The sequence below is a fragment of the Panicum hallii genome, chromosome 5 (assembly GCF_002211085.1).
Source record: "Panicum hallii strain FIL2 chromosome 5, PHallii_v3.1, whole genome shotgun sequence".
In the NCBI taxonomy this organism is placed as follows: Eukaryota; Viridiplantae; Streptophyta; class Magnoliopsida; order Poales; family Poaceae; genus Panicum; species Panicum hallii.
Window position 1 is genome coordinate 56,090,066 of NC_038046.1, and position 26,734 is coordinate 56,116,799.

Here is a 26,734-nt window from a genome sequence, read left to right on the forward strand (position 1 = left end):
CAGCAAAAATTATGTATAGTTTGTCCGCGATTGCAAGAACCACGTGCTAAAACATCGTTGTGGATTTGTTATCAGCCGAAATGCGACAATGGTGGATTGGTGGTGGAAGCCCACGCATGCCAAGCCCACTGGTGAGAAACCTTTCCACCAGCTATAGTTCCCATGTTCTTCACGGGTTGTACTAGCAGGCCTTTTCTTTTTCAGTCCCAGCAGCATCAGCAGGCCTCTTTGCCGGGCTGTATACGTGTTTAAGTCTAAAATGGAAATTCAGCGATGAATTTCAGCTGCTATCCTTCTCAGAAGAATTTAAATTGAAAATTTAGACTCACACATGGTTCAGCGAATGAACTTGCGCTCCTGCCAAGATGACAATGCAGTTAATTAGTTCTTGCACGATTCGACGATAAGAGGGGGGCATAAAATATGCAGGTCTGCAACTCTGCATACTACCTGTAAACCACATCTTTGAGTAGTGCATGATCCACTAGCTACTCCACTACGATCACGAAATGGCTATAGCAATTGGATGACAGAGAGTAGCACAAGCTCAGTGACACTATATAACGAACTATCAGATCAGATCGCAAAGGACTGCCACAGTTAGAACTGTCCCCGATAACTCGCACTGATCAGAGATTCAGAGCTGACCACGGCAACATCAGAAATGGCGGCTCTTCTCTTCTCGTTCACTGCTCTGCTGCTGCTGAGAGGGTCCTCTGTTCATAGCCAAGGGCTGCAGATCGGATTCTACGACTCCTACTGTCCTGACGCCGAGGATATCGTGAGGTCGACTGTCGAACAGTACTACGACAAGGATGCCACCACCGCCCCTGCCTTGCTCAGACTCCATTTCCACGACTGCTTCGTTCAGGTTAGCTCTATCTGACAGTTGCTCAGGCTACTACTGCTTCCGATTTTGGGGATTCTTTCTGTCTGACAGTTGTCCCTTGTGATTACTTTTGCAGGGGTGTGATGCGTCAGTCTTGATTTCTGGAGCGTCCTCTGAGAGGAGTGCGCCGCAAAATTTTGGTCTGAGGGGGTTCGAGGTGATAGATGACGCTAAATCCCAGCTGGAGGCCGTGTGCCCAGGGGTGGTGTCCTGCGCTGATATACTGGCTCTCGCCGCACGTGATGCTGTTGATCTGGTGACCGCATATTATACCTAGACAAGTCTTCTATTTTAAGGTAATTTGTTTTTTACATTTTACTGATAGCCTGACGATTGAATGTTCTTCTGCCATTTTGGGGGTCAAATGTAAAGACCGGTGGGCCAAGCTGGTCAGTGCCACTGGGGAGAAGAGACGGCAGAATTTCACTAGCTTCCGGTGCTAAGGCCTTGCCTTCTCCTGCTGATCCTGTGTCTGTTCAGAGACAGAAGTTTGCTGACCAGGGCCTGTCAGACCATGATCTCGTCACATTAGTTGGTAATAATAAACCTGCTTCTGTTCATGACGAGACTCTAGACACATGTTAAAATCCAGCAATGAACGACGATGCTTGTAGAACTGACGCCCATCACCATCGATCACCCTGTGTGAATCTATTCTGAATCAGGTGCCCACACCATCGGGCAGACGGACTGCCAGTTCTTCAGCTACCGCCTGTTCAACTTCACGGCGACGGGCAACGCGGACCCGACCATCAGCCAGGCGTTCCTGCCGCAGCTGCGCGCGCTGTGCCCGCCCGGCGGCGACCCGGGGCGGCGGGTGGCGCTGGACAAGGACAGCCCCGGCGCGTTCGACGTGGGCTTCTTCAAGAACGTCCGGGACGGGAACGCCGTGCTGGAGTCGGACCAGCGGCTGTGGAGCGACGCCGCGACGCAGGGCGCCGTGCAGAAGTACGCCGGCAACGTCCGGGGCCTGCTCGGGCTCCGGTTCGCGTACGAGTTCCCCAAGGCTATGGTGCGGATGAGCAGCGTCGCGGTGAAGACCGGCGGGCAGGGCGAGGTCAGGAGGAGGTGCTCCAGGATCAACTGATGATCGAGGCGAGGCGCCCTGCTTGCTTCGCGTGGCAGGCGGCAGAGTTGTACCGTGTCCCGGTGTGAACTGGAACTGCTTCGTGTGTTGGCACGTCGTGCTCGGCTGGTGACAAGCAAATGGCTAGCATGCAATCAATGGTTCTCTACTTCTCTGTTAGTATTGGCGGCGACCTGTGGTGTATGTGTGTGTGTGTGTGTGGCTTCTTGCCTGTCACTTTCTTGTTCTGTATCTGAAGGTAACCTGCATAATTCGGCCAACATCTTGTGCCTAATCGCTTGCATGAACTAGAGCATTCGAGCGGACTGATTTTTGAACGTTTGTGCATGTAGTTGGCAACGGAAGATGCATCTGCAGCAGCATGGATTCATGTCAGTCGAACAGAATGCGTGGCGATCTCGATGCAGTTTGTAGTCAATAGATAAATATCAAATATCCTTGGATCAAAACAGCAAAGGGCATTTGGTCTAGTGGTATGATTCTCGCTTAGGGTGCGAGAGGTCCCGAGTTCAATTCTCGGAATGCCCCTGTTTTTTCCATCTTTTTTATTTCCTTTTGTTCTTGCCTTAATCCATAACCATCTTTATTTCCTTTTGTTTTCCCCTTAATCCATAACCATCTCCCCAGTTTTTTTCTCCCGATATTTATTTGTTTCCTTTTGCTTTCTCATCAATCCATGACCATCTATCTATGGCCAGTTTTCCCCATGTCCATTTCTTCCACGCGAGTCTCGTGGACACGGGGGAAACCCCATCGTACTGGCGTACTGGCACTGATGCATGACGACCTGAAACTCCTGGACCATGGAGAGCCACTTGTGCATCGACATTGCCAGGCTCAATAATGCAGTTGGTTGGCATTGACACAGACGGGTGGGCCAGCAATAAGTTTTCAATTTTGGCAGATCAGATCACATGTTTTTTTCCACATAAGAAAAGGAAAAGAAAAACATCATCAGATCAGGTGGCATGGCATCTCCACGCAGCTCCCCTTGAGCTGCCGGCCTGCCGCCTATTAAACAAACAAAAGGAACCCAGGCGAGCAAGAGCAAAAAAACCCACCAGTCCAGCCACCTCCCTCTCCACTTGTCCAGTCCGGCCTCGCCAATCCCACCGCCTCGATCCAGCAGCCATGGCCTCCCGCGCAGGACCACCGCTCCGCCGCCGCCGGGCGCTGCTCGCGCTCGCCGTCCTCTCGTGCCTGCAGCTCGCCGCGTCGCAGCTGTCGTCGACCCGGCCCCTCCCGCGCCCCGCCGCCACGGCGACAGAACCGCTGGAAGAGGTCGGCGGCGGCGTCGCGCGGCGCGCGTGCACGTACACTGTGGAGATCAAGACGAGCTGCTCGTCCCCGCGCGCGTCCCCGGATGCGGTGAGCCTCGCGTTCGGCGACGCGTACCGGAACGAGGTGTACGCGGCGCGGGTGTCGCCGGCTTACGGGTTCGAGCGGTGCGCCAGGGACACGTTCCGGGTCTCCGGGCCCTGCGGCTACGGCGTCTGCTACCTCTACCTCCGCCGCTCCGGCGGCGTCGGGTGGACGCCCGAGTGGGTCCGGGTGTACGAGCCCGCCTCCGCCACGCCCTCCACCTTCCACTTCGGCGACCCGCTCCCCAACGGCGTCTGGTACGGCCTCGACCGCTGCCTGCGCCGCCCCGCGGCCCGGGCGTCACAGTGAGCGCCGGATGGGGCTTGGCTGCGCACGGCGGAAGCCAGCAGCAAGGAGGACCACTCGTCGTCACGACGCGGCTGGCTGTGAGCCTCTGACGCCATGATTCCTGGAGCGTGCGAGAAATCACTTCACTGTTACAAGAATTTTTTTTTTATACCGAGTGGATACATCATACATCCGTGTGTATACGCTGCAATTACGTCATGAAAAAACCTTGGTCGTATTTTTTTCGAGTAATAAGAGCGTCTGATCAGCCACGTTTTACTGGCGGTCACATTTTGCGACACCTTTTTTTTCCTGGCAAGCATTGAGGCTACGTTACCGTGGCCATGGGAGTAGCTCCATCCGCTCATCTCTCCAAAGCAGGCCTCCCCTCGTTTTCGTAAAAAACCGCCTGCGCTGCATTCCAGAAAGGAGCATGGGTGGAACGAAGAGCGTTAAGGAAAGGCATCGGGTGGTTGAGGGAACGGAGCCACAAATCAAGCGGCGTGTGCAGCCGTAAACCCCGGCCGCATGATCACCGTGAACGGAGAGCCGCGATCGGATGCTGCTGGCCTGCTGCCACAGATCTTGCTTGCTATATTAGTATGGAAAGATATGGATTATTGGAGAGGATTTAGTATCAGATCATGCAGCCCATAGAAGGCTCTCTGAGTTTCTGCGCATATAGGCGGAGCACACCATTCCTCTCGCCCCTCGAAGAACACCATTCCTCTCATCCCTCCAAGAGCACTGCGTCCAGAGCTTCACCTCGCCTTGAACTGGGTCAACGCAGGTTGGGGCGTCAGGTCAGCTCCGGTATGTGTCGGTCTACCGTTGTTCGTTCATCAGCTCGAGTTTTTATGCAGTTTAATCTACTGATAACGTGTTTCTTACTGCTAAATTTCCTCTCGCTTAGGAAATGGCTGCGATGACACGCGCCTTGCTGCTGCTGTTCGCACTGGCCATACGGTCAGCAGGAGGACAGCAACGCGTCCACAACGTCATCGACTTCCACGCGGCCGGGGACGGCAAGACGGACGATGCGCAGGTAACAGCAGCGCAGCCCAATGAGTTAGCTGCATTCGTATGCATGGCTTCTCAGGTTTCTGATTCTTGTCACTGTTCAAAAGGCGTTCCTGGGGACATGGCAAGCGGCTTGCAGCGACGCGGGCGAGCCGGTCATGGCCGTCCCCGGGGGAAGGGCGTTCTTGCTGAGCCAGGTCTCGTTTCAGGGTCCCTGCAAGTCACCGATAACCGTAAAGGTAACGACCTCGCCGTTTCGAACCCATCTCTAAGATACTAGCACACACGAAGCGCGGCATCTAAACTTGGCAACCTGCAGCTGGATGGCAACATTGTGGCGCCAAACCACATTTGGACCAAAGAGGCAGCCAACCTCCTGACCTTCCTCGGCGTCGACCACTTGACGTTGGATGGGAATGGCGGGATCGACGGCCAAGGCGCCATCTGGTGGGATTGCTACAACCGGAAGGTAGGCTTCAGGCTTCATCACGTGGCAGCTGCATTTCTTCATCTGATTTTCTTGAAAATAACCTGACGTGTTTCTCACTTTGACAGAAATGCCACGCCCGGCCTATTGTAAGTAGACACATATACCCTTCAATTAATCAGTTAGTTAGTTTCAGACTAGTCAGACAGGCATGTAATTGTGCAACTCATGGTGTGTTCATGTAAATCAGTTGCTGGGTTTCGCACGGTGCAACAATCTAACGGTGAGAAGGATACATCTGAAGGACAGTGCAGACAAGCACATGACCTTGTTCCAGTGCAGCCAGGTGAATGTGGACAGTGTCTCCGTAACAGCGCCAGCGGATAGCCCCAACACAGACGGCATAACTGTGGCATTGTCTAACAACACCTACATCTCCAACACCTCAATCCAAACAGGTAAAAGCACTTATACGTAAATGAAGTATAAGTGTATAAGTAGGACAGTGCAATGAAGTATATGTAAATGAATGGTCACTAATGAGTGAATGGTAGCCTCAAATGTGTATGAATGCTGACATTGGGCAAATGCAGGAGATGACTGCGTTTCAGTCCTATCATACACCAAAAATATTACCGTCACTCAAAGCAGGTGTGGGCCTGGCCATGGCATCAGGTAAGAATGCATATACACTTGTATTGATCTAGTTCTTTTTCTAGTAATGTGTAATTTTGTAAACTTCTGATCTTATGTAGCGTGGGAAGCCTTGGAAGATCTGAGACGGCAATGGTGGAACAAATCACAGTATCTAATTGCAGCTTCATTGGGACTATGACTGGAGTGAGGATCAAATCCTGGCAGGTAATGAAGACTGAGTTCATTTTTTTTAGGGCATGAAGACTGAGGTTGAAATGAGCTTGTAATGAGCTTGCATTGCATACACTCTGTATATATGCTCTCTGCAAACCAATGCCACAGCAGAGTCATGCTCTCTAATGTATGAAGTTATGAATGCAGGGTGGGAAGGGTTACGCAAAAGGATTCCTTTTTCAGAGCCTCAACATGACTGAAGTTCAGTATCCCATTGTCATCGACCAGTTCTACTGTCCACAGGGAAATTGTCCTATAAAGGTGAGGCATGCTAAACATATTATCATGCTTATCGCTCAGTAGATTCGTCCTCTAAAACAAAGGTTGAAATGGATCTGTACTTACCTGTGTTTGTAGCATGGTGGTGTGGCAATAAGCGACGCAAGATTTATCGACATCCAAGGGACATCCTCCGAGCAAGAAGCCATCAGATTACTGTGCAGCCAGAGTGTCCATTGCCAAGGCATCTATCTCAGCAACATTAACCTCTCTTGGGTGAACCATACTTCCCCAGCAAATGCCACTATTTTGAATGCCCATGGAAGCACTGGAGGCATGGTGGTACCAAGAATACAATTTTCAGATTTTTTGTAGCTAATACTCTTCGGTGCTACCACTTACAAGGAGCATGGAGCTAAATTTTTGCTCAGCTGAGGTCTTTGTACACAGGTAGTACTAGGCTACGATATGATCCCTCCGATGGTTCATGCTACATCATGTATGCAGATTATTGGTATCTAATCATATAAAGTAGGTAACTAGGTATCAAGGTCTTGGGAGCAGCAATTCACAATATCTCACATGCTTCCGTTTCAGATCGGCCAAACACTGTGTACCTGTTGTTTGCAACATTGTCGTATGCAAAGTCCCTCAGGAACCTAATTATCGCAATGGAATCAGTATGAATGAATTTCATCCATATTCAGAAATTGATTAAGCTTTTTAAACAAAAATCAGGTGTACAACAAATTAAGCTGAGCAGGGAGAGGAGGGAGCTTACAGAGGGACAAACTTGAGGAAGATGGCGAGCTGCGGGAAGGGCAGGTTGAGGTACTCCATTATCCTCAGCACTGCTTCAGACTTGATGTAGGACCTGCAAAACCCCTAGCAATAAGATTACCACTTCATACATAAAAAACCAAGCAGTACTAATCCACAATTCTTGAAGAAAGCTTATGGTTGGCCACCTCTCCTTCTCGACGAGAACCACGCTGGAGATGTCGTCGGGGGATCTCCCTGAACTCTGCAGGAGCTTCCTCCCCGACTCGCTCTGCAGCGGCACGTACCTGATGCTCCTGTCCGTTTGAATTGCAAAAATCCATCAGCAGAAGTGCTGAACGTATCAGCAACTCAACTGCAGTTGCTGAATGCAATTGCTGATCGAGTGACCAGTGTCACACCAGGTGAGGGAATGGAGCAGGCAGGCTGTACCTGTTGGGGTCGTGCTCCCGCACGAACCGGACGCCCCCGTTGCAGAGGTTGCACACGCCTGCACACAGTGACGCAGATTGGAGATTTTCAAGGCCGAGAGGGGGATCATTGGAGGGGAAGGGAGCAAGGTCTTCGGTGCGTACCGTCGAAGAGCATGATGGGCCTGGTGTCGGAGGTCTGGAAGAACTCGGCGTCCGTGGCCGCCTTGATGGAGTCCTCCGCCCGAGCCCCGCCGGCCGCCGCCGCCACCTGCAACCTCGGCCACCGCCCTCTTCGCGCGGCTTGTGGCGGCGGCTGCCGCAGGAGGCCGTGCCGTCGGTGGAGCGGCAGGGTGGGCGACGTGTAGTGCCAGGAGGAGCACTGAGCGGCGGTTGCCATCGTCGTCGGCTCGGCTGCGAAGCGCTGAGCTTGCGAAAGATTTCATTTACCAGACTCTGTGCCTCTGTGGAGACAGCTGAGAGACGAGTGGTGTACTGGTGTCCGCCACAAGAGCTTGGTGCACATGCTTCGACGTGGCGCGTCCAAGGCTCCAAGCAGCTCATAAATTGTTTAGGAGGGGTAAAAGAGAGAAAAGAGTGAACCAAAGCCTTCTTACAATGTGACAGGGTTGAACTACATCATGTGAGATTTTTGCATTTTAAACTGGGATTATTTCATCTGGCACAGCAAGAGAGCTTAAACCAACTGTTACAGAGACATGCATATCTTGTCGTATTTGCATTCTTTGCGTACGTTTGGTCAAGGAAAGCTAATGTGCTATATAGCTTAAGACTTCAGATTAAGATGAAAATTTGCATCCGCACCAGGCTTCTGATAGCAGAGCATCACCAGACTTTTTTTTATAAGAGAGCAGACCTTTTCAAGAACATTCAACTAGCAACACAAACAAAGCCAAAGAAATAAACTGGCTGTCCAAAATGTGAGGAAATCATCATACATCAGTCGATGAGCTCGCTGGCACTCCCATGGGAATGCAGTCAAACAAGAAAGCGTGCCATCTCTAATGCACGCGGTATTAAACACTAACAGAGCACAACAACAGATGCTTGTCGCTAGAGCTCTTTATTAAGCCTGCTCTTCACCGTCTTCCACTTCTCCCCTCTCTTCCGCAGCAGCGGCCATCAGCTCGTCAAATTTCTCGCTCTTTCCCAACACTATCTCAATCTGAGGGAATAAGGTCAATGTCAGTTCAATTTTCAGAACAGTAAGAATCATATACAGTTAAAGATGGAATGAACAAATTGGCAAATGTAACAAATAGTTCACACTAGCAATGGAGCAAGGATATATCATAAATTTTTCTGACCTTGGCCTTTTGGAATGGGCGCCCTCTCGATTCATCGTTTATTTCTACAGTAGATGTTCTAATCTCTATGGACAACAAAACACAGAGGGAAAATTCAGAGCGCAGAACAATGAATCATGTGAATGTCCACACAGGCAGGTTGGAGATAAAGTTCATACTCTTTTCAACAGCAAACCCGTTGTTTTTCAGAATCTCCGCCACAGTCACAACTGTCGCAATGGCTGGAAACAGAACAATCAACTTGGTTAGCTTTGCCTGAAACAGTACACTGATGCAAATAAATCATGTAATAAATGGCAATGGATTAGGTTTACATCATATAGCAACAACAAAAACATCAAAATACCACTAGCAAAATGAACTGATAGACTACGGGGCAACCAGAAATTATCTAAGCACACAAGTAGTAAACAACTCCATGTAAAGTGCAAGCAAATGTATCAGAGAAACACCACTAGGGTTTTGTGATGGATAATTATGTTTTCTTTTTCTGCATCTCTATTGACCAATTTGGATGAGTGTGATTTAAAATCAAATCCTTACAAACAAATTCCGAAATCCCCTAAGTAGTTATTTGCCAAACCCCGAGTGGAAATGTCTATTAGATAGTATAAAATGTGTGGCTCTCTATGTGATTACACCATAAGATGCAAGTAATGTAAACACCAAGAGCATATATCACTTGGCCGATAAATCAGGTTTAAGTCGCAGCACTGGATTCAAGCTGTGTGTGGCATATTATCTATTAGTAATACAAGATAAGTGCCGACTAGAAACACCAAATGCCATATAAGAGACGTTAGGGTTTAGCAATAATCAATACAGATCTAACATTCAGAAGACACCAACTACACAGCGGATTCTTGCATCTTGCGCATCATATTATGTCAGCAATAGACCAAATTCGCGTGGAAGAAGCGTTCATCTCAAGGTGAAAAAAAACCTAAACCTAGCATCGTGACATGAACAACGAGCAACCATGCCGAAATTACTCCATCAATAAATCAAAAATCAGAAGGATTGACATAGAGGCTCACCCATTCCGAGCGCGGAGAGCTCAACATCGCCGTGCTGCTGCATATACCTCTGTAAAGACCCAACCAACCAACCAAAGCAGTCAGGACTCACGAATCGGGGGGAAGGAAGATCACGGAAGGAGGCGCCTAGGGCAAGGACGCCGGCGACGTACCTTGGCGAGGTTGACGTAGAAGAAGAGGGGCTTCTTGGTGTTGGACACCTGGATGCGGTTGCTGCTGCTGCCGCCCCTCTTCTGCCCCTCTCCGCCGGCGGCGCCGCCTGACGCCGCCGCGTCCCCGGCGACGCTGATGTTCTTCACGCCCTCGGTGATCTCCTCCACCACCATAGTCGCTAGTAGTTACCACGCCGCGCCGCCGCCGCAACCGGATCGATGGGTGGATTGGGTTTCCTTCCTGCGGTGGAGCACCTCTTCCCCTCTCTCTCGTCTCGTGTCTTCTCGGCGTTGCGGCGGGTTGGTTGGGGAAGGAACGGGTAAATCCACAGAGAGCGGAAGCGGCGTGGGCCGGCCCAGCGACCTCGCGCGTCGCGCCGTCCTTCTTTTCTCTGCTGGGCCCAGCAGCACCGGCAAGAAGCAGCAGCGTCACGTTTGGGCCCATGGGTTTCCGCGTGTCGACCCAACTGGATTTTGCGGCCCACGCGCGCGGCGCTGGCAAAGAGAGAGATTCCTCCACTCGCCGGCCCCGCCGGGCCGGCGAGGGCCGCGGCACTCTCCGATGATGATCCACGGTGTGCACTGCACGTGTAGGGGAAAACGACAAGTGGCTTCAAACTCTCAGCCAGATACTGCTAGTGCTAATGGTAGGTCCCGTGGCGGCGCCGCCGCGGTGTAGCTCATCATCCGGCGGCGCGGCATGGCTGGCCGGTGGAGGCGTGGAGCTGGGGCCGGCTCCAAAGGACAGGGCTGGACAGCAAGGGGGCGCGTGCAGAGGACGTGGCGCTGTGTGTCAAACGGATCGGGTACGGTGGCTGCCCGCGCTCTGCTGCCTGCCCATCATGAGATTATGTGAACGTTAACGACGACTAGCAATTAGCTAATTGCATTTTCAGGTGCCGGTGTAGTGTATGTAGCTGGACGCGCATCAGTGCAGCATGCGAGGTCTGTGTTGATAATTATAGCTCCTCCCTGACTGCCCACCTCGAGTGCTACACGCTTGTAACAGCGTGTATATAAATATATAATTATATATATAACATATACATCTCTGTCTCTATCTCTATCTCTATCTATATTTCTATCTACTGTTTCTAAAACAAGTAACAAATAATAATATATCAATTAATCTTCAGCCGTAGCACAGACATATTTGCCGGGCGCCACTATCCCAGCCCGGATCCAGCCGGGTTCTATTGATCATGTACATAGAAACTCCACACCAAACCACTATGCACTTTGACTTTATTAAATACATAGTATTTTCTATGCACTTAGATAAACGATAGGTCTAAATAACTATATATCTAAAAGATCCAAAACAATCTATTATTTGAAAGGGAGGGAGTACTTGGATCCAATCCGAGTGAAACCATTGCATACACAGACGCACGTGCAGAGATCATGCGTCCAGTCCAGACTGAGTAGTTGCTGTCTGCCAACTTCTCCCATGATTACTCCCGGTACTTGTTTTATTTTTATGCATAATGATAGCTCGGGGGAACCGTCAAACCTCCAACATCATTCAGAGCACAAACTTGATCTTGTTAATTTGTTTCTAGGGCCCTACTATACTGCTAATTAACAGAGCAGCCGGGGATAAACCAAGACGATGGCTCATCCACTTATTCGTGATGTGCTTGTCTGATCTGTTAGCCATCATATCGACTTATTACACGTCGGGAACAGGGGTCAGATATGATGCATGACGATGCAAGTCTCGAGTACTCCACTTCGCTCTACGTCCTCGGGCTCTGAATTTAAAGGGATGAGCTGAATCGATGCTCGTGAATCAGTGTACGTGTGTGGCACCTAGTATTTATATTTCGGCATGCATCCAAACAATAAGAACAAAGTTTTTTTTTTCAAAAAAAAAAGGTGGTGGTCGGATGGTGGCTAATCTCTGGGGCGATCGACGAGAACCTTGTGCAAGATGCCCACCGTCAAAATTGGTGTGATTAGTTTCGTTCCTGGATTTAGCGTTGTCAAACGCATCCGAGTTTGCAGCCTGTGGAGCTATTAGCACACAGCTTGCTTTAAACTCCCTAGCTAGTATAGAATAATGCTAACTTGTTTCAACTTAGTTTATTTCATGAACGTCAAGTTGGCAAGGAACAGAGAACGAATGCCGCAATCTTGGTAAGTGTAAGTCATGCAGCCAAGAACATGACCACTTGTACGTACGTGTTCAACTTATATATTCCTATATATGCTGTTCAAAGATAGGCCCGAGCTTGCGTGCGCATATGTTTAGGGCATGTTTAGTTCCCAGGCTGTAGACGCAAAAATGCCGTAAACGCAAAATTTTTAAAGGAATCTTGCTAATTTGAAGTACTAAATGAAGTCTATTTACAAAACTTTTTGCATAGATGGGCTGTAAATCGTGAGACGAATCTAATGAGCCTACGTAATCCATATTTTGCAATAGTGATGCTACAGTAACCATCCGCTAAATATTGCTTAATCATGGATTAATTAGCATCATTAGATTCGTCTCGCGATTTACAACCCATCTGTGCAAAAAATTTTATAAATAGACTTCATTTAGTACATCAAATTAGCAAAATTTCTTTAAAAAAATTTTCTACGGGAACTAAACAGGGCCTTATTCGAACCCCAAATCCGATCCCTACTAGCTGGCTAGCCCTGCGCTTTACTTATTGGATAACGGATACATGAGATGGGCCAACTTAGATATCTCAGTAAAAAATTATATATCTAGATTTATTTAAAATAACCTATAAGTACTGTTGAAATACAGTGATGCTCTGGAGATTCAAGTTGGTGTAGATAGATAAACATGTGCTCTCTTTAACATAGGTCTTGTTGGCGTCATGATCAAGATGGATCCGAGTCCCACTGCAGGACATTATTATGCCTCGCACACCTATCATCATCCGTCTCTCTCTCTCCCTCCCTCTCTCTCTCGCACGTTGCAAATAAAAATGAGGACGGTTGGGCCTCGCCGCCTCGGCCTCGTTGGCTGGCCCATCGAGACGTTGACATGGTTTCCGTTCCGACGTCGACGCGGATACACGTGATCAAGTCCTGGCCCGCTATGTGTGCGACTCTCAGTAGAGCAACGTGGATGTGTGTGCGCGCGCTCCGATCCATCGCATCGAGGTCGATCCCCTTCGCTGCCTCGTTCCAGCCTCGTGTAGGGAGGCATTGATAGTTTGAAAGACCTGCATCGGCATGCATGTGCTTATTAGTTATATACGCGTAACATGTGCGTGTGGTGTGTGTGTGTGTGTGTGGTAGTTTTACAGTAATGGAAACGTGTATCACGTACTGTTGGATCATTAATTGGAGGAGGAGGTGGTACAATAATCGTGGAAAAACTAGTAGCATTAGGTGGGCCAGCTACATGTACTAAGTGGTTCTTTGTAGGACGCGGTTCTATTTGTGTAGGTGATTTTGGCGCAGAAAGTGAATCAGGGGAGGCTACTTTTGTTAGCCAGTAATTAGCCTTGAATGTAGGTACATTTGCTAAGTCGGAGGATAAATTTTACCACAAGGAACCTAAAACCCTCTACAATATTTATATCTCCAAAGTGATGCCTAAAGAGGGGAGAGAGAGAGAGAGAGAGAGAGAGAGAGAGAGAGATTTGGAGCATCACTCCCACCACTGCAGCATGCGATGCCTATTACGAGTGATGCTTAGAAAAGCTGGAGCGGAGCACCGATGCCCAATTCATTAGGAACGATTCTTTTACCGTGGAGACCTCTCCGCTAGAAATAGCTGCGGTGCTCAGGATATCTACAGGCTGGTTATTTTATTCAATGTGGGTCCCACGATTTCAGATAGCTGCCGTGCCTAGAATATCTACACACGTTGTTTTTTTTTTCCTTTCTAGCTTCACTCCACACGTCACAATCTAACCACCACTATTGAGATGGAAGAGAAATATCGATCAGATGCTTCGCTGTTACTATCGACATCAAAATATCTCACGAGTACGTAATTAATTAACACGCGCGCAAAACACGGTATCACCGCCACGTGCCACATACATGTGGCCGTGACCGGTCCTGGCGCACCTGTCAAGGTCTTTGTACGTTTTTTTGGCCGTGTCCTGAACGCGAGAGTAGTCAGCATCCACTGACACGAGCTAGCCTGGTACACAGCAACAAGATATCTCCTATTCTGTGGACGGCCACGACCCCAGGGTGTGGCCGACGAGGATTATTGCCGGATTAGCATGACACGAGGCGAGATCGAGCTGAGACTGACGTGGATCTGGGACGGGCGCGCCCTTATCTGCTCGGTCAGGCGGCGAGCTAGCTCCAGCTCCACCGATCCTTGGAACCGACCGACCGGCACGGCGACCGTGACCGGCGGGGCCACGGATGGCGACATGGTTTTGGCACTTGTCGTCGAGGCTCACACGGTCCATGAGCGCCTGCATGCACATGAGATGAACGCGTTTTTGTTGACGAGTGAAGAAAGGGTCGAGTGCGTACGTACACTGACGGCGCTTTGGAGTGTCAAGTGCGTTTAAGCCGGACCACTTTAATTGCTAGGCACGGCTAGACGATAGTCTCGATCGATCGGTTTGGTTGTATCGCAAGCGTTAATTCCCGGCTTGATGGAGCTAACAGCATTTAGTCTATTCTCTAGATCAATGAGTTATTTGAGTAAAAAATATTTTCTATATCTTTAAACTCTCCAACAGTTTTTTCATATCTTATCCGTAGTCTAGAGCGCAATTCTCGCTTTCCATCTTTGGCTAGCGAGAAATCCAGAATAGAGAAGGTTTATATTTACATATCCAATTGAAGAGGCTGTTGGAGGGTAATTTTTAAGCAAAATCTCTTCCTAAACATATAAAGAGTCTTTTGGAGACGCTCAGGTTACTAATGCTGATTTTCAAGATTGACGTAGATGCTTCGTTGTCGACGGATACGTCGTTTATTATTGAAATAATAGTGCCGGTTAAATTCTGAAATAAATCCAGAAAAAATGCAAGCACTTGTATTTAATCGAGGATTCGAATTCCATCATGAAAAATTTTACCTGCTGAGCAAACGCTGGATTCGCTTGTTGGTGGCTTTGTTCTTGCTTGGTAGCGCCGAATGTTAACGGATGTATGCGATGGATCGGCCAAGTTTCGAAACGAAACAGCTTTGCTTTATTTTTCGCGCCCAAGCATACCAGTAGCTACCTAGAGATCGATCCTATCACCACTATTATTCCCGCCGGATCTAGCTCGTTTCATCTGAATTGCTAGCCAGATCAGGCTTGCTTCAGTCCTCGCAAAAAAAGAAAAAGAAAAAAAAGATCAGGCTTGCTTCAGATGCGGAAACGTCGGAAGATAAGATCGGATTAAATTATACTAGAGTACTACTACTTGCAGCTACTACTTGCAGCTACTACCCAGTGCATGCATGTGCTCCACCTTGAAACGTCGCAGCTGACTAACCTGCCATCTGAAGTAACCAGAGAGTGAGTGAGCTCATCAGGAACCTGGTGACCCGCGCGGCGCGACATGTTTAATTTAGGGGATGGATTAAGCACCCAAAAGGTGCCGGGCGCACGTACGGGCGACGTTAGCTGCACATACACACGGCCTGGCACACATATCGCCCGCCGGCCGCTTCGCGTTCGGCGTTCCCCCGCTCAGGTGCCTCGGGCGAGGCGCCGGCCGGCCGGCCGGCCGGCGGCGAGCGCTCCGTGGTTGGTGGCCACCGGCTGAGGTCTCGTGCTGAGGCCGCACGTACGCGTGGCGCCGCTGCCGGAATCTGAGACCATCTCATCAATCGACGCGTAGTACGCGGCGTCGTCTTCCTCTCGGCGACGTCGCCGTCGACCTCGAGGGAAACGTGCGGTGCGGTACTGCGTGCGCCGCGCGACGAAGCGGGTGAGAAGGGGCCGGGCGCCATGGGCCCACGCAGAAACTCGTTGACGCTGGGCCGCGGCAGTGTGCAGGCTCGCTTACCTCGATTGAGCTGTCCCTGTCGGTGCCCCCCGGCCGCGGCCGACGCCACCTCTTCTATATATGAGCGGCGACCCCGGAGCAGAACACCACCCAGAGCTAGCTGCATCCTCCATTCCCTCCCTAGCTGACACACCATTCCATTCCATCTCGATCCGGCGTCCCCAGGCCTCGTCTCAGTAGTCAGTACCTCGCCGGCGATTTCTATCTCCGTCGAGCAAGGCCGCAGCTGACAGCCTTACGACTTCGATCTCCGGCATCCGCCCACGCTCCCGCCTGCAGCGCAGAGTACTGTGCGGCGATCATCGATACATATAAAAAACACCGGTGCGCGGGAAGAGGCGGCGCGCGAGAGAGTCCGTTCTCGTGTGGTTTGCGGACGAACGTGCGTGAGCTCTCGTCGGAAGAAGAAGATGGTGAACACGAAGCGCGTCGAGCCGGTGCAGGGCGGCGGCCTCCCGCTGGCGGCGCTGAACCACATCTCGGTCGTGTGCCGGTCGCTCGAGAGCTCCGTGCACTTCTACCGGAACGTCCTCGGGTTCATCCCCATCCGCCGCCCGGGATCCTTCGACTTCGACGGCGCATGGTGCGTCCCGGCCATCAACTAACCTTTGATCGATCTCTTCTACTTGCTGCAAGCCTGCACGCATCCGCCATTGCCATTGCGAGCTCTGCACTGCAGCACTCCGATGCATGGTGGCTAGCTTCGCTCCTGAATTCCTGATGTCGAGCTAACAATTGGTCGATGTGTACGAACTGCAGGCTGTTCAACTACGGCATCGGCATCCATCTTCTGCAGGCGGAGGACCCCGAGAGCATGCCCCCGAAGAAGACGCAGATCGACCCCAAGGACAACCACATCTCCTTCCAGGTACGCTTGTGCATATGCCGCCGCACTAAGCATCATAACTAACTTAGAATTTTCAGAATAAAATAAAAAAGAATCGTACCAGAGATCCATATCCTTTGCTGTGGCAATACTGCGTGCTATTATATATGCACGCCTCACCAGCGTGCACTTATATATATGCAAATAAAGATACGTTTTCTGATTTCTCCGGATCGACCTGCCGATCTTGCTGCAGGATAGTAAACGTTTCATAGCCACTGATAATGACAACTTGGAGAAAAGAAATGAACAGATATACGCCGGCCTCGGTGTCATCAGAGTTGACATCGGGGAATAACTGATAAAGAAATGCCTATACTAGAATTCCTTATGCTCTCTGGATCATTGTGGTTGGCAGGATCTGAGCACGTGCATGTGGTTTACTCCTCCTCAAATTTAAGTAAGCATAGTCACTACCGTAAGCTCAACATGCATGCATGATAGCTAGCTGAACCCCTAATTATAATAGCTTCCAGTGACAGGCGATTACATACAGGACCGGGGCATCATTGGAGCATTTCTTAATTCTGTAGCTCTAAATATGCACTTGCATTGATCGATTGTGCTTGCTTGTCCCATAGCTTGCGCAAGTCGACAAAGAACCCTAGCTTCACGCTCAGCTGTTTTGATAGGGACTGATGCGCTAGCTGTCTGGGTCACTACGTGCGTTGTCTGATTGTACAACAGTAAAAGCAGTAGTGGAACAGCATGCATCAACTTGAAAACTTCTTTTTTTTTACAAGAAAAATGATAACCAAATTTGAATACAGTTTGCAGATACGTACGTGCATAATAATTTGCTTGAGCGAAATCTAATTCTGATCGGCAATTGACGTGGATGGGTGCAGTGCGAGAGCATGGAGGCGGTGCAGCGGCGGCTCAAGGAGCTGGGCGTCCGCTACGTGCAGCGGCGCGTGGAGGAGGGCGGCATCTTCGTGGACCAGCTCTTCTTCCACGACCCCGACGGCTTCATGGTCGAGGTCTGCACCTGCGACAACCTCCCCATCGTGCCCCTCGTCCCCGTCGAGGGCAGCGCCATCCTCGGCCTGCCGCCCCCGGCGCCGGCCTGCAAGAGGCCAGCTGCAGCGACCCTCAGGCCAGCGCCGCCGCTTCCCGTCCCCGTGGCGGTGCCGGCGCCGGTCTCGGCCGCGGCCGCGGTGCCGCCCGCGCAGTGCGTTCCGGCGAAGGCCGGCAGCTACGTCGGCGAGGTAAAGGCGGCGGGCATCGTCGGAACACCGGCATTTTGAAGACCCAGTGAAGAAATTTTCTTGTCTAGCTTGTTTCCATCGATTCAATTCGTCGACCATGAAGAAGAAAGCTGTATGTACGGGCGGGCGTCCGTGTGCTTGTCCGATCCGACCCGTCAAGTTTTTTATTTAATTTTTTTGTTCGATGTCGAGTGCGCTCTCCTCTGACGGACTGTTGCAGCTGCAGCTAAGTGATTGTGATCTTATTAGTGGCCATCGCTTGCACACACAGAGGAGTGAGGAGATCGATCCGCTGCAGCTAGCTAGCTGCTGCATGCACCTTGTAACACTGCACATGTTTATACCCATGCATGTTGTAATATATTTATTTATTTATTATATATGATATATCCATGATCCATCCATACGGTAATACTCAACCGTGCCACTTCTTGACCGTTTTTGGCTGGATCTTTATGCAACATGTACATGTATATGCAAACATCGCACATGGAAATACACTACTCTTCTTGGTCTACGCTACACGACAGCACGTGCTCACTGCTGCTCAGGTACTCTATCTAGTAGGCAGGTGCTCAGGTCACTGTCAGGTGACATGGGTGAGAGCCGTGGTTGGATCAGGGACAAGCAAGGGAGCGAGGGACGGACGGGACCGATCGAACAGTGGAGGGTTCGCGAAGGCGTTGTCTGAAACTGAAGGCGCCGTACGACTAGGACCCTATGTTGCCGGAATCGCGCTCACCCGATACGCGTGTCGCGCTTGGTGCGCATGACATGCCAAACTAATTAGAAAGGTCAGCTCTCTCTACTGACTACTGAGCTCGCTCTCGTATGATATGCGCTGCACAACACTTGCGCGCATGTCCTCTACTGAGAGTTTTCCCTCCGGTTCAGATCACTGTCATGCACAAGTACGCCCCCCATGATTTGGTTGCATCTGCCCAATAATATACTAGTATTCTGCTGCGAGCACCAAGCCTCGGTCTTGCAGCCGTCTAAAAAGGTAGCACGTAAATGCAGCGTCACATTAGGACAATAACGATGAATTCTGCATTGCACTTGCATACAGTCCAGCAGATTGCTAGAGTTCATATCTCTGTTTCCGATCAGGGCACAGCATGAAGAAGCAACAAACAACCTGTAGGAATCTGGTAGCACATCAGCAAACAGGATGCACATAGCACTATTGAGATGCACTCTAGGAAGTTACAGAGTTCTCAACTGGACAATTTAGCAGACAAAGTACCTACACAGATAACATCACGGGAGCCCGCAAGGAGAGCGTAGCAACGGAGTTCTCGCCAGGCAATTGTTGGTACCACTACTTAGCAACAAACAAGTAACACGACATAAGTTTACAGTTTTTACGATGCCCACCACACAACCGCAGTAGAGTCACCGAAGAAGCTAGGCATAACTTAGACGACGCATCTTCTTCTCCATCTACTGACAAAATCTTGCCTAACCTCCTCAGGTATTTACACGAAGTGGGGTAGACTTTGATTGAGGCTGTGCCATGTTACAATCCAGCGAGCAGTTCAGATCAGATCAGCAGTTTACGCCGCATTGCCCCCGGGAAAGAGCTTTCTGGGTAGGCGAAATGAAAGGATCGATCTTCACCCACAGCAGCGAGAAGATGGAAGCGAGGAGGATGGACCAGACGATGACGATAGTCGGTGTGCGGTTCTGTTTCCCCATGAGACCCTTCAGGAAAGGGTAGAGATGGAGGATCACCCAGATTGAGAAGAAAAGCTTCCCAAAAAGCGGACCCCAGGATTGGTAGCCACTGTTGATAGCGTATGACACTCCTGCCACTATGCCCACCAGGTTGATCACGAGCACGGTGGTTGGGGGGATTAGAAGGCTTGTCCACTTGAACACATATAGCTCAGAAAAATCACCCTCATCGTCAGTTGCCTTTGATGTAACGGTAAAGTTTGTGTCAATCCCTGCCAACACTTTCAGTAGACCTTGGAATACAGCAAAGAGATGTGCAGAGGTGCCACCAATGACCCAAAACTGCTCATTTCTCCACCAGTCCTCAATACCGACACCACTCCATCGAAGCTCCAGAATACCGGTAGCAAAGATGGAGGCAAAAAGCAGAATGAAGAACATTCCAGCATAATTGCTAATCTGCAAAGTACAGGAGAAAGGGATGTAACATACTAGGAAAGGCTTGTCGGAGAACAAACTTAGTGGAAGAAGTTTCACTGATTACCAATACAGTGAATGCTACCTAGAGGCCTAGACCAGAAAATTAGGAAATAGAAAAAATTGCCTTGTTATGTTACTGTGAACTGATATCTATTGATTATTATTTATTTTGAAAATGATCCTCAGATTAACACAACAAAATGCGAGCTAATTAGCCCAAACACATGATGGCCTCCAAACTCTTCCCAGGAGTCCTCAACCGTGAAAGAAAAACTGTAAACAAAAGTAAATAGGGGAAAACATTATGCATCCCTCAATAAGATAACTAGCTTATTTTCAAAGGACAGAAAGAAACACTCACAAACAAACATAACCAAGAAGATTAATTTATTATGTGCTTGTTTGTTTTAGTACCATGATACCTTCACTACAAGTAATGTATGACCGGAAGTCTAGAACCATTAACTTCATGAGCACAAGAGAACATAGCTGCAAGGCATTCAAAGACAGTGGATAAAGGCCAAGGATTCTGGCGAACTTACCTCAGGAATAATAAATTTGTTGGTAAGTAAACAGATAGCAGGAAGGACGCAATAGGCTATTAGTGGGATGGATGTAATTGGATAAACAATGGTGTTGATGTACGCCAATCTCTCCAGAAGCTTTAGCCTTCCATTGTAACCATACCAGATAGGACAGTGTCTGCTGAGCAGAATTTCAACTGAACCAAGAGCCCAACGTAAAACTTGATTGAGACGATCAGAAAGGTTAATTGGAGCAGAACCCTTGAAGCAAGGTCGAAGTGGCATGCAGTAGATGGATATCCAACCTCTTGCATGCATCTTGAACCCAGTTAAAATATCCTCAGTAACAGAGCCATATATCCATCCAATCTGAAAGAATACAAGTTCAAAGGTGAAAAAATAAAATCATTCAGTCATAGAACTTTTGTTGACAGGTGAACTCTAGTGTATGTAATAAATAACTGGAAAAAAAATAAACTACTATCTGAAGGGCAATAAAGGAACTCTGCCTTCATCACTGACCTCTTTTCCCCATTCTGTCTTGTCCTCATATCCGCAACTGATCACATGGATAGCTTCCTTTAGCAGGGAAGCTGGATTTGTTGAAGGTGGTATGCCACCTTGAGTCATAAAGGTGGACGCAATAAAAATTGGGGACTGGCCAAAGCGTTTCTCCAAGCTTTTCTGGGACATAAGCAGTGATCTTTCATCCTCATAACCTGGTGGGAGTTCACAATTCACATTAGTGCAAGCTAACATACCTTAGCATGACAAGAACTTTAGTATCAATTAGAGTTGCATTTCATTGATCAAGATAAAATGTATAGCAGCAACTGCAGACCTTCAAAGCCCTCTTCTATATCTTCCATGTTGAAGATAGGAGCAGAAGATTCGGTTCTCTTCATAGCACGGTTTTTGGAATCAATATAGCTCTTGTCCTTCTTCTTTCTGCCACCACAGCAACTTTTAATGATAATGTTAGGCTCCAAATCAGCTTCTGTCAATACAGGATCATATCCATACAAGGCCTGCCTATTGAAACAGCATCCTGTTCCCACATAAACTGGCCCTTGAATGCCATCTAAACCCTTCATATTAATCTGCACAAGGAAAACTACGTAAGAAACATGAAATACTTGCAAATTTGGTCAATAAAGGAACCACCAATACTTACATCAAAGAAGACAATGTTTCGGTTCGCATATCGATCATGCAAGTCTATACCATCAAATCTTTGAGGAAACTGGACATAGCAAGTTTTCCTTCCTAGTGCTGGATCCATCATGAAGCACATAGCTTCTCTAAGAGCTTTGCTGCTATTGAAGTAGTGATCACAATCCACATTAAGAAGATAAGCACCATTTGTCAAGACAGCTGATACACGAATCTGTTCATCAGTAAAGAGTTTGATCATAAAGAGACAGACAAAACAAATTGACATTTGTAAAGCTGAATAATCATGTGAACATATACCAAAGCATTCATGGCACCAGCCTTCTTGTGATGTTGGAAGCCTGGCCTCTTTTCACGAGAAACATAAACGAGCCGTGGCAACTCATTTCCATCAGTGTCAAGCCCACCACTGTGCCCCAAGAATACCTAAGACAAAAAAATAAAGAGCAAGAGTTGAATACAGAAGGATAAGATCTTTTAACAAACTAAACTTCTGACAGAATGTCCATTTTAGAAGTTATTAAAACGATATACCTGGATCATTCCTGGATGGTCTCTTGGGTTATTTCCAGGCCAAGGAGTGCCATCAGCCATGGTCCATCCCTCTTCAGGTATTTTCTGAGCTTTTGCTACAAGGGCGTTGATCCGTACCTTGAACTCTTCATACTCCCTCTGTCGGGGAAAACAAAGCTCCAGGGATCAAGTCTCACAACAAAAGCTCTGTGGAGTAAGTAATCTGACTATGTGCTACCTTATCTTACCTTCATAGCCCGCCTTTCTTTCACAAAAGAAGGTTGTACCTTGTCCTTCAGGTAATCTATCTTTTGAGCAAAGTAAAACTCTGGAGCCCTGGGTTCAATGTTGTGTTTCTTGCAAAAAGGAACCCATTTCCTTGCAAACTCTGCAGTTTCTGACAGTGCTTCAAAAGTCAACATAGCTGAACCATCATCAGACACATAGCATGATACTTTGTCAACAGGGTAATCCACAGCAAGAATGGACAGGACAGTGTTGGCAGTAATTAGAGGAGGTTCCTTAAGTGGGTCCACTGTACTGACAAAGACATCAATTGGAGCCAACTGCGATGGCTCACCCTCTCTGTCATATCTGCAAATTTGAATCAGAAATCTCAGTGCGAAACATAATGATACCTAAATATAACATGTGATGCATTGCCAATATCCTGTAGGAAAATATCGAGAAGTGCAACTTGCCTCAATGCAAGTCTATCCAGGTAAGTTTCACGGTTGATAGGATACCACTTTGGAAACTGATCTAGAAGCCAAGACAAGGCAAACCAAACTTCACAAATAACAGATACAAGCCACAATCCATAAGCATCCCATACTGGATGAGTTATACGATACTGGAAGAAGAAGCAGAGGATGATAAGCCGGAGAACGATCACTATTCGATAAAGGTTAAGCTCATTAGGAGATATGGGCACTATGCGACTTAGGGGTAGACGTGCATCGTCAGCCCTGCAGAAAAGAAATTGATGTAAGTAACTCAGCAAAATTAGCTGAAACAGACAAACTAGTTATTAACACACAGATTTGCAGTACAATTCTTGAAAAAAAATAGTCGTAACAATACATTGACATTCTCATCAGCTCTGACAGAGAAGCTAAATATGCGTGACTAATTACTAATACACAGAAAAACTACCAAAAATAGGCCCTAAATTAAAACTAATGGAGGATTTATTACTAAAAAGAGCAGATCTTCTGATATTGTGGCCAAAAACTTCTCAGGCTTGCTGAAGTCAGATGCACGACTTAAATTGTAAATAAGAGTATAAGATCCCAGGCGGCAGGCGCAACGTGAATGCTTTCTATGCAGAGGATAACATACTAATTTACAGAATAGAAGGCAGAGAGACATAAGTTAAGTCCTAAGGATCATACATTTGCAGATCTTCACCATTTGAGCCAGTTCCTTCAATATCCCCCTTCCCTTCTGCTGCATATTTATGAGTCACCTGTATCATATTTTTCTCCTGTTTAACTCTCCAGCTCTCGACTCTTTCTTTCCAGTCAACACTTCCAACACCATAAGAATTCAAGTCCTTCGAGGGGTCCACAATCCTTACAGGTACTGATATCATGAAAACAAACGAACACATTCTATTAAGTATTCAGAACTGGTCATCAGTGCAACTATATATAGCACGATAGCATACCTGGAATGCTTGGATCAACATAGCTTGGTGTTGGGCTGCGAATAGAATGGCGGTCAGGAGAAGCATCAGGGATATCTCCAGATATCTGAACATAAGTTTCAAAGTTTAGTGCACAACAAAGCAAAATATTCTTATGGTAGCATTCAAGTTCAACAAAATGAATATATAACCTATTGGAATTATGTCGGGGAAAATGAACTATAAGTTGCATAGTCTCTGACTTTCTGAAAGGAGTTGTACATCTCAAAACTGGTAGCCAGTATTTGGCCAGCCCAACTATTGTTATCCAGTAGGGGCACCCAGCCACCAATTTCCTATATATGGCCTCACAAATAGCTAGAATGCACTTTTAGAACACTTAATCACCTAAAATGAGGAAGTAACTAACAACACTGGAGTGCCAGCGTACAAGTGAGACAGCGACTCAGTTAGCTCCATTCAAGCTTCAAGCTAGAAGGCTAATGCAGAAGAACAATCTATGATAGTAGGAATTAATTGCTAAAGTTACAGGACCAAAACTCTGCAAGAATCTGCCTGCCACTGTATAGTAGCCCTATATGTGTTATACCTGCTGCCCACTTGTCAGGCACGGAATCCTATGATGTGGTTCATGCCGAGAAGACGAAGAGAGATCAACATCTTCCCCTTGTCCCTGCAGCTGCCACTGAGGACCTTTGCCATTGCCTTGCGCGTAGTTGAATTCATTATCCAAATCATCAACTCCATCCTCCTCCTCATCTCCAGGAACTCGAGAGCTCCCTAAATTTCAAGACAGATATTTTACGACCAAAGGATGATTGTGTACACAAATACAAAATTCATTTTTTTATATGAAGATGTTTGCGAGATCAAGTAGAAAGATTTATCCGGCAGTTTGAACTTGTCAAGCAAATCAGTAAGTCCAGTAGGAACAGACCTTTGTGCCTCTTGTATCTGGTCTTGCACTGGGGACAGCACTGATTCCCCTCCTTACGCTCATATTCATAGCATGGCCGACAAACTGGAAAGGCACATTCGTTGCAGGCAACAAAGACGTCGCCCGTAGCTGAGAACCCCACAGTGTCACCGCAGATTTGACATATCTGTTCGTTTGCATTTTTCAATTGCTTAGCCTGCAGCACCAATGCTGACGTAAGTGAGATTGTGACAACAACAAACCCAATCAGAAGTATTATTTAAAAAAAATCATGTATCCCCACACGACGCAATGGCTTGCCCCATTCATAGCCGGAAGTAGATAGAATCGATGGAGTTGTGAGAGGAAGGATACACTAGTGAAGACCTAGGCTCGACGCAGCAGCAGCTCAATAGCTTAATGTCACCAAATTGGAGGATTCGAACTGTCCTACGAGGTTCAAATAATAAACCCCCAATAAAAAGCGAGTCGGCAACGCGCTAAACCCTCAAATTTCACCACCATCTGACAGTCCATTTCAGCTCAATCCCCTCTGCATTTCTCGACGACGCCATCGCGCGCTGGCGGCGAGGCGAACACTGTAACGAATCGACTTGCTAATCGACCAGCACGCCGCAACGAAATCCCCCACGCGAGCCCGGCAAAAACCTAGGCATCCCGAGCAACGACCGCGCAGCCAGCCAATCCGACGCGGAGCCGACGCAATCCGCACGGCGGCGCACGGACACCCCGCAGATGGACCGGCGCCCGGCGCCAATCGAAACGAGACGGAACGACGCCGCGGGGGGGGGGGGGGGGGGGGGGGGACGCACCGTGGGGCCGTCGCCGTCGTGCCGGATCGTGACGACACCGTCGCGGGAGCCGGCCACCATCCCCCTGTTCGCCGCCATCGCCGAGGGGCGCCGATGCCTCGCCGCACCGCCGCCGAAGCCCCGCCTCCCCCTCTCTCCTGCCCGCTCCTTACGCAGCACGCATCCCGGTGGCGGTGCGAGTGCGCATTAGCTGGTGGTGAGAGTGTAGCCGACGTGCTGCTAGTGCTGCGGTCGCTGTCGTGCCGTCCCCCACACGCGTCGCCTTCTGCCGCGTCGCGGGGGCTGGCGCGGTGACTTCCGTCGCGTTCTGCGCCCTCGGATGGGAGGTGGGGGTGGGTGTGAGCCGTCGATGGGTGGAAGGCAGGCGAGCCGTCGCCGTCGCCGTCCCACAGACTGTTGGGCGTCGCCGTGTGCAACGGGCCTGTAGCCAGCGGAGGCACAAACAGGCAGCCGGACATTTGCACCGAGTTACACTTTCAGTGAACCCGCCGGAGCGCTTAATTTTTTTCCCTAAGCCTCGCACTCACCCCTTAGCGAATACAAACATGATCATCCTACTATGAATGTGTTTGAAATACTAAGTTTCGAGATTTTAAGATTTGATGGAGCCATCATAATTCATAAACATCTTGCTACCAATCTATCATAAATAAGTTACACTAAAATAATCATTAGCCATAGATACGAACATACATGCTAAGTCAGGATTTAAACTTGGATATATATAAGTTTTACAAAAACCTAACTTGCTACAAAAATACTCTCCTGCAGTTTGCTTAATCATGTGAATATTGTAGCCTCTCTTTCTAGGGACAAGGCGAGCAACCATTAAATCAAGACTTCCTTCTCCCTGTATATGTATGTCTTGCTCCTCTACAAACAAAGCTGGTCCTTTTTTGGCCTTTGGTGAGTTGATTCAAATCATGAGAACCGAACGTAGCTCGGATGGCTTGCGCTGCAGGTGTGCAGGCAGCCCGTCCGGGCAATCTGGCTAGTGCTCCTGGCTAATTAAAAAAAATTCAAATCATCTAAGGACAAAATACTTATTGTTCACTCAAATGTAGAGTT

General features: G+C 48.5%; 7 protein-coding genes and 1 non-coding gene across 8 annotated transcripts; 5 read left to right on the forward strand and 3 right to left on the reverse strand.

The window, feature by feature from the left end:
• The first annotated feature begins 596 nt into the window (after positions 1 to 596).
• Positions 597 to 2,281, forward strand: LOC112892310 (peroxidase 25-like). The gene is made up of 4 exons (XM_025959473.1): positions 597 to 871; positions 966 to 1,145; positions 1,262 to 1,424; positions 1,555 to 2,281. Exons 1-4 carry the CDS (start codon positions 665 to 667, stop codon positions 1,974 to 1,976), a joined length of 972 nt encoding a protein of 323 aa, XP_025815258.1. The 5' UTR covers positions 597 to 664; the 3' UTR covers positions 1,977 to 2,281.
• A 151-nt stretch (positions 2,282 to 2,432) lies between these two features.
• On the forward strand, positions 2,433 to 2,504 carry TRNAP-AGG. The gene has a single exon. It is a non-coding gene; the product is annotated as a tRNA-Pro (tRNA).
• A 442-nt stretch (positions 2,505 to 2,946) lies between these two features.
• On the forward strand, positions 2,947 to 3,925 carry LOC112892311 (embryo-specific protein ATS3A-like). Its single transcript, XM_025959474.1, has one exon. The coding sequence runs from the start codon at positions 3,108 to 3,110 to the stop codon at positions 3,645 to 3,647; it is 540 nt and encodes a 179-aa protein (XP_025815259.1). The 5' UTR covers positions 2,947 to 3,107; the 3' UTR covers positions 3,648 to 3,925.
• A 144-nt stretch (positions 3,926 to 4,069) lies between these two features.
• Positions 4,070 to 6,758, forward strand: LOC112892309 (probable polygalacturonase At1g80170). Its single transcript, XM_025959472.1, has 10 exons — positions 4,070 to 4,439; positions 4,540 to 4,671; positions 4,754 to 4,885; positions 4,966 to 5,115; positions 5,202 to 5,222; positions 5,324 to 5,531; positions 5,667 to 5,748; positions 5,829 to 5,934; positions 6,091 to 6,204; positions 6,301 to 6,758. The coding sequence occupies exons 2-10, from the start codon at positions 4,543 to 4,545 to the stop codon at positions 6,535 to 6,537; spliced, it is 1,179 nt and encodes a 392-aa protein (XP_025815257.1). The 5' UTR covers positions 4,070 to 4,439; positions 4,540 to 4,542; the 3' UTR covers positions 6,538 to 6,758.
• On the reverse strand, positions 6,376 to 7,843 carry LOC112892312 (DCC family protein At1g52590, chloroplastic-like). The gene is made up of 5 exons (XM_025959475.1): positions 7,518 to 7,843; positions 7,375 to 7,432; positions 7,131 to 7,238; positions 6,944 to 7,036; positions 6,376 to 6,821 (listed from the first exon to the last, which is right to left on the reverse strand). Exons 1-5 carry the CDS (start codon positions 7,750 to 7,752, stop codon positions 6,731 to 6,733), a joined length of 585 nt encoding a protein of 194 aa, XP_025815260.1. The 5' UTR covers positions 7,753 to 7,843; the 3' UTR covers positions 6,376 to 6,730.
• Positions 7,844 to 8,230: 387 nt separating this feature from the next.
• On the reverse strand, positions 8,231 to 10,155 carry LOC112892314 (uncharacterized protein At2g34160-like). Its single transcript, XM_025959476.1, has 5 exons — positions 9,870 to 10,155; positions 9,718 to 9,766; positions 8,839 to 8,901; positions 8,681 to 8,745; positions 8,231 to 8,538 (listed from the first exon to the last, which is right to left on the reverse strand). Exons 1-5 carry the CDS (start codon positions 10,041 to 10,043, stop codon positions 8,440 to 8,442), a joined length of 450 nt encoding a protein of 149 aa, XP_025815261.1. The 5' UTR covers positions 10,044 to 10,155; the 3' UTR covers positions 8,231 to 8,439.
• Positions 10,156 to 15,905: 5,750 nt separating this feature from the next.
• LOC112891463 lies at positions 15,906 to 18,321 on the forward strand. Its single transcript, XM_025958343.1, has 3 exons — positions 15,906 to 16,391; positions 16,568 to 16,676; positions 17,543 to 18,321. Exons 1-3 carry the CDS (start codon positions 16,219 to 16,221, stop codon positions 17,939 to 17,941), a joined length of 681 nt encoding a protein of 226 aa, XP_025814128.1. The 5' UTR covers positions 15,906 to 16,218; the 3' UTR covers positions 17,942 to 18,321.
• A 740-nt stretch (positions 18,322 to 19,061) lies between these two features.
• Positions 19,062 to 25,833, reverse strand: LOC112891992 (probable cellulose synthase A catalytic subunit 1 [UDP-forming]). Its single transcript, XM_025959027.1, has 14 exons — positions 25,667 to 25,833; positions 24,855 to 25,050; positions 24,507 to 24,697; positions 23,939 to 24,023; positions 23,664 to 23,853; positions 22,971 to 23,237; positions 22,518 to 22,863; positions 22,291 to 22,428; positions 22,057 to 22,182; positions 21,758 to 21,970; positions 21,425 to 21,683; positions 21,106 to 21,302; positions 20,602 to 20,952; positions 19,062 to 20,038 (listed from the first exon to the last, which is right to left on the reverse strand). The coding sequence occupies exons 1-14, from the start codon at positions 25,742 to 25,744 to the stop codon at positions 19,451 to 19,453; spliced, it is 3,225 nt and encodes a 1,074-aa protein (XP_025814812.1). The 5' UTR covers positions 25,745 to 25,833; the 3' UTR covers positions 19,062 to 19,450.
• Between the last annotated feature and the right edge of the window lie 901 nt (positions 25,834 to 26,734).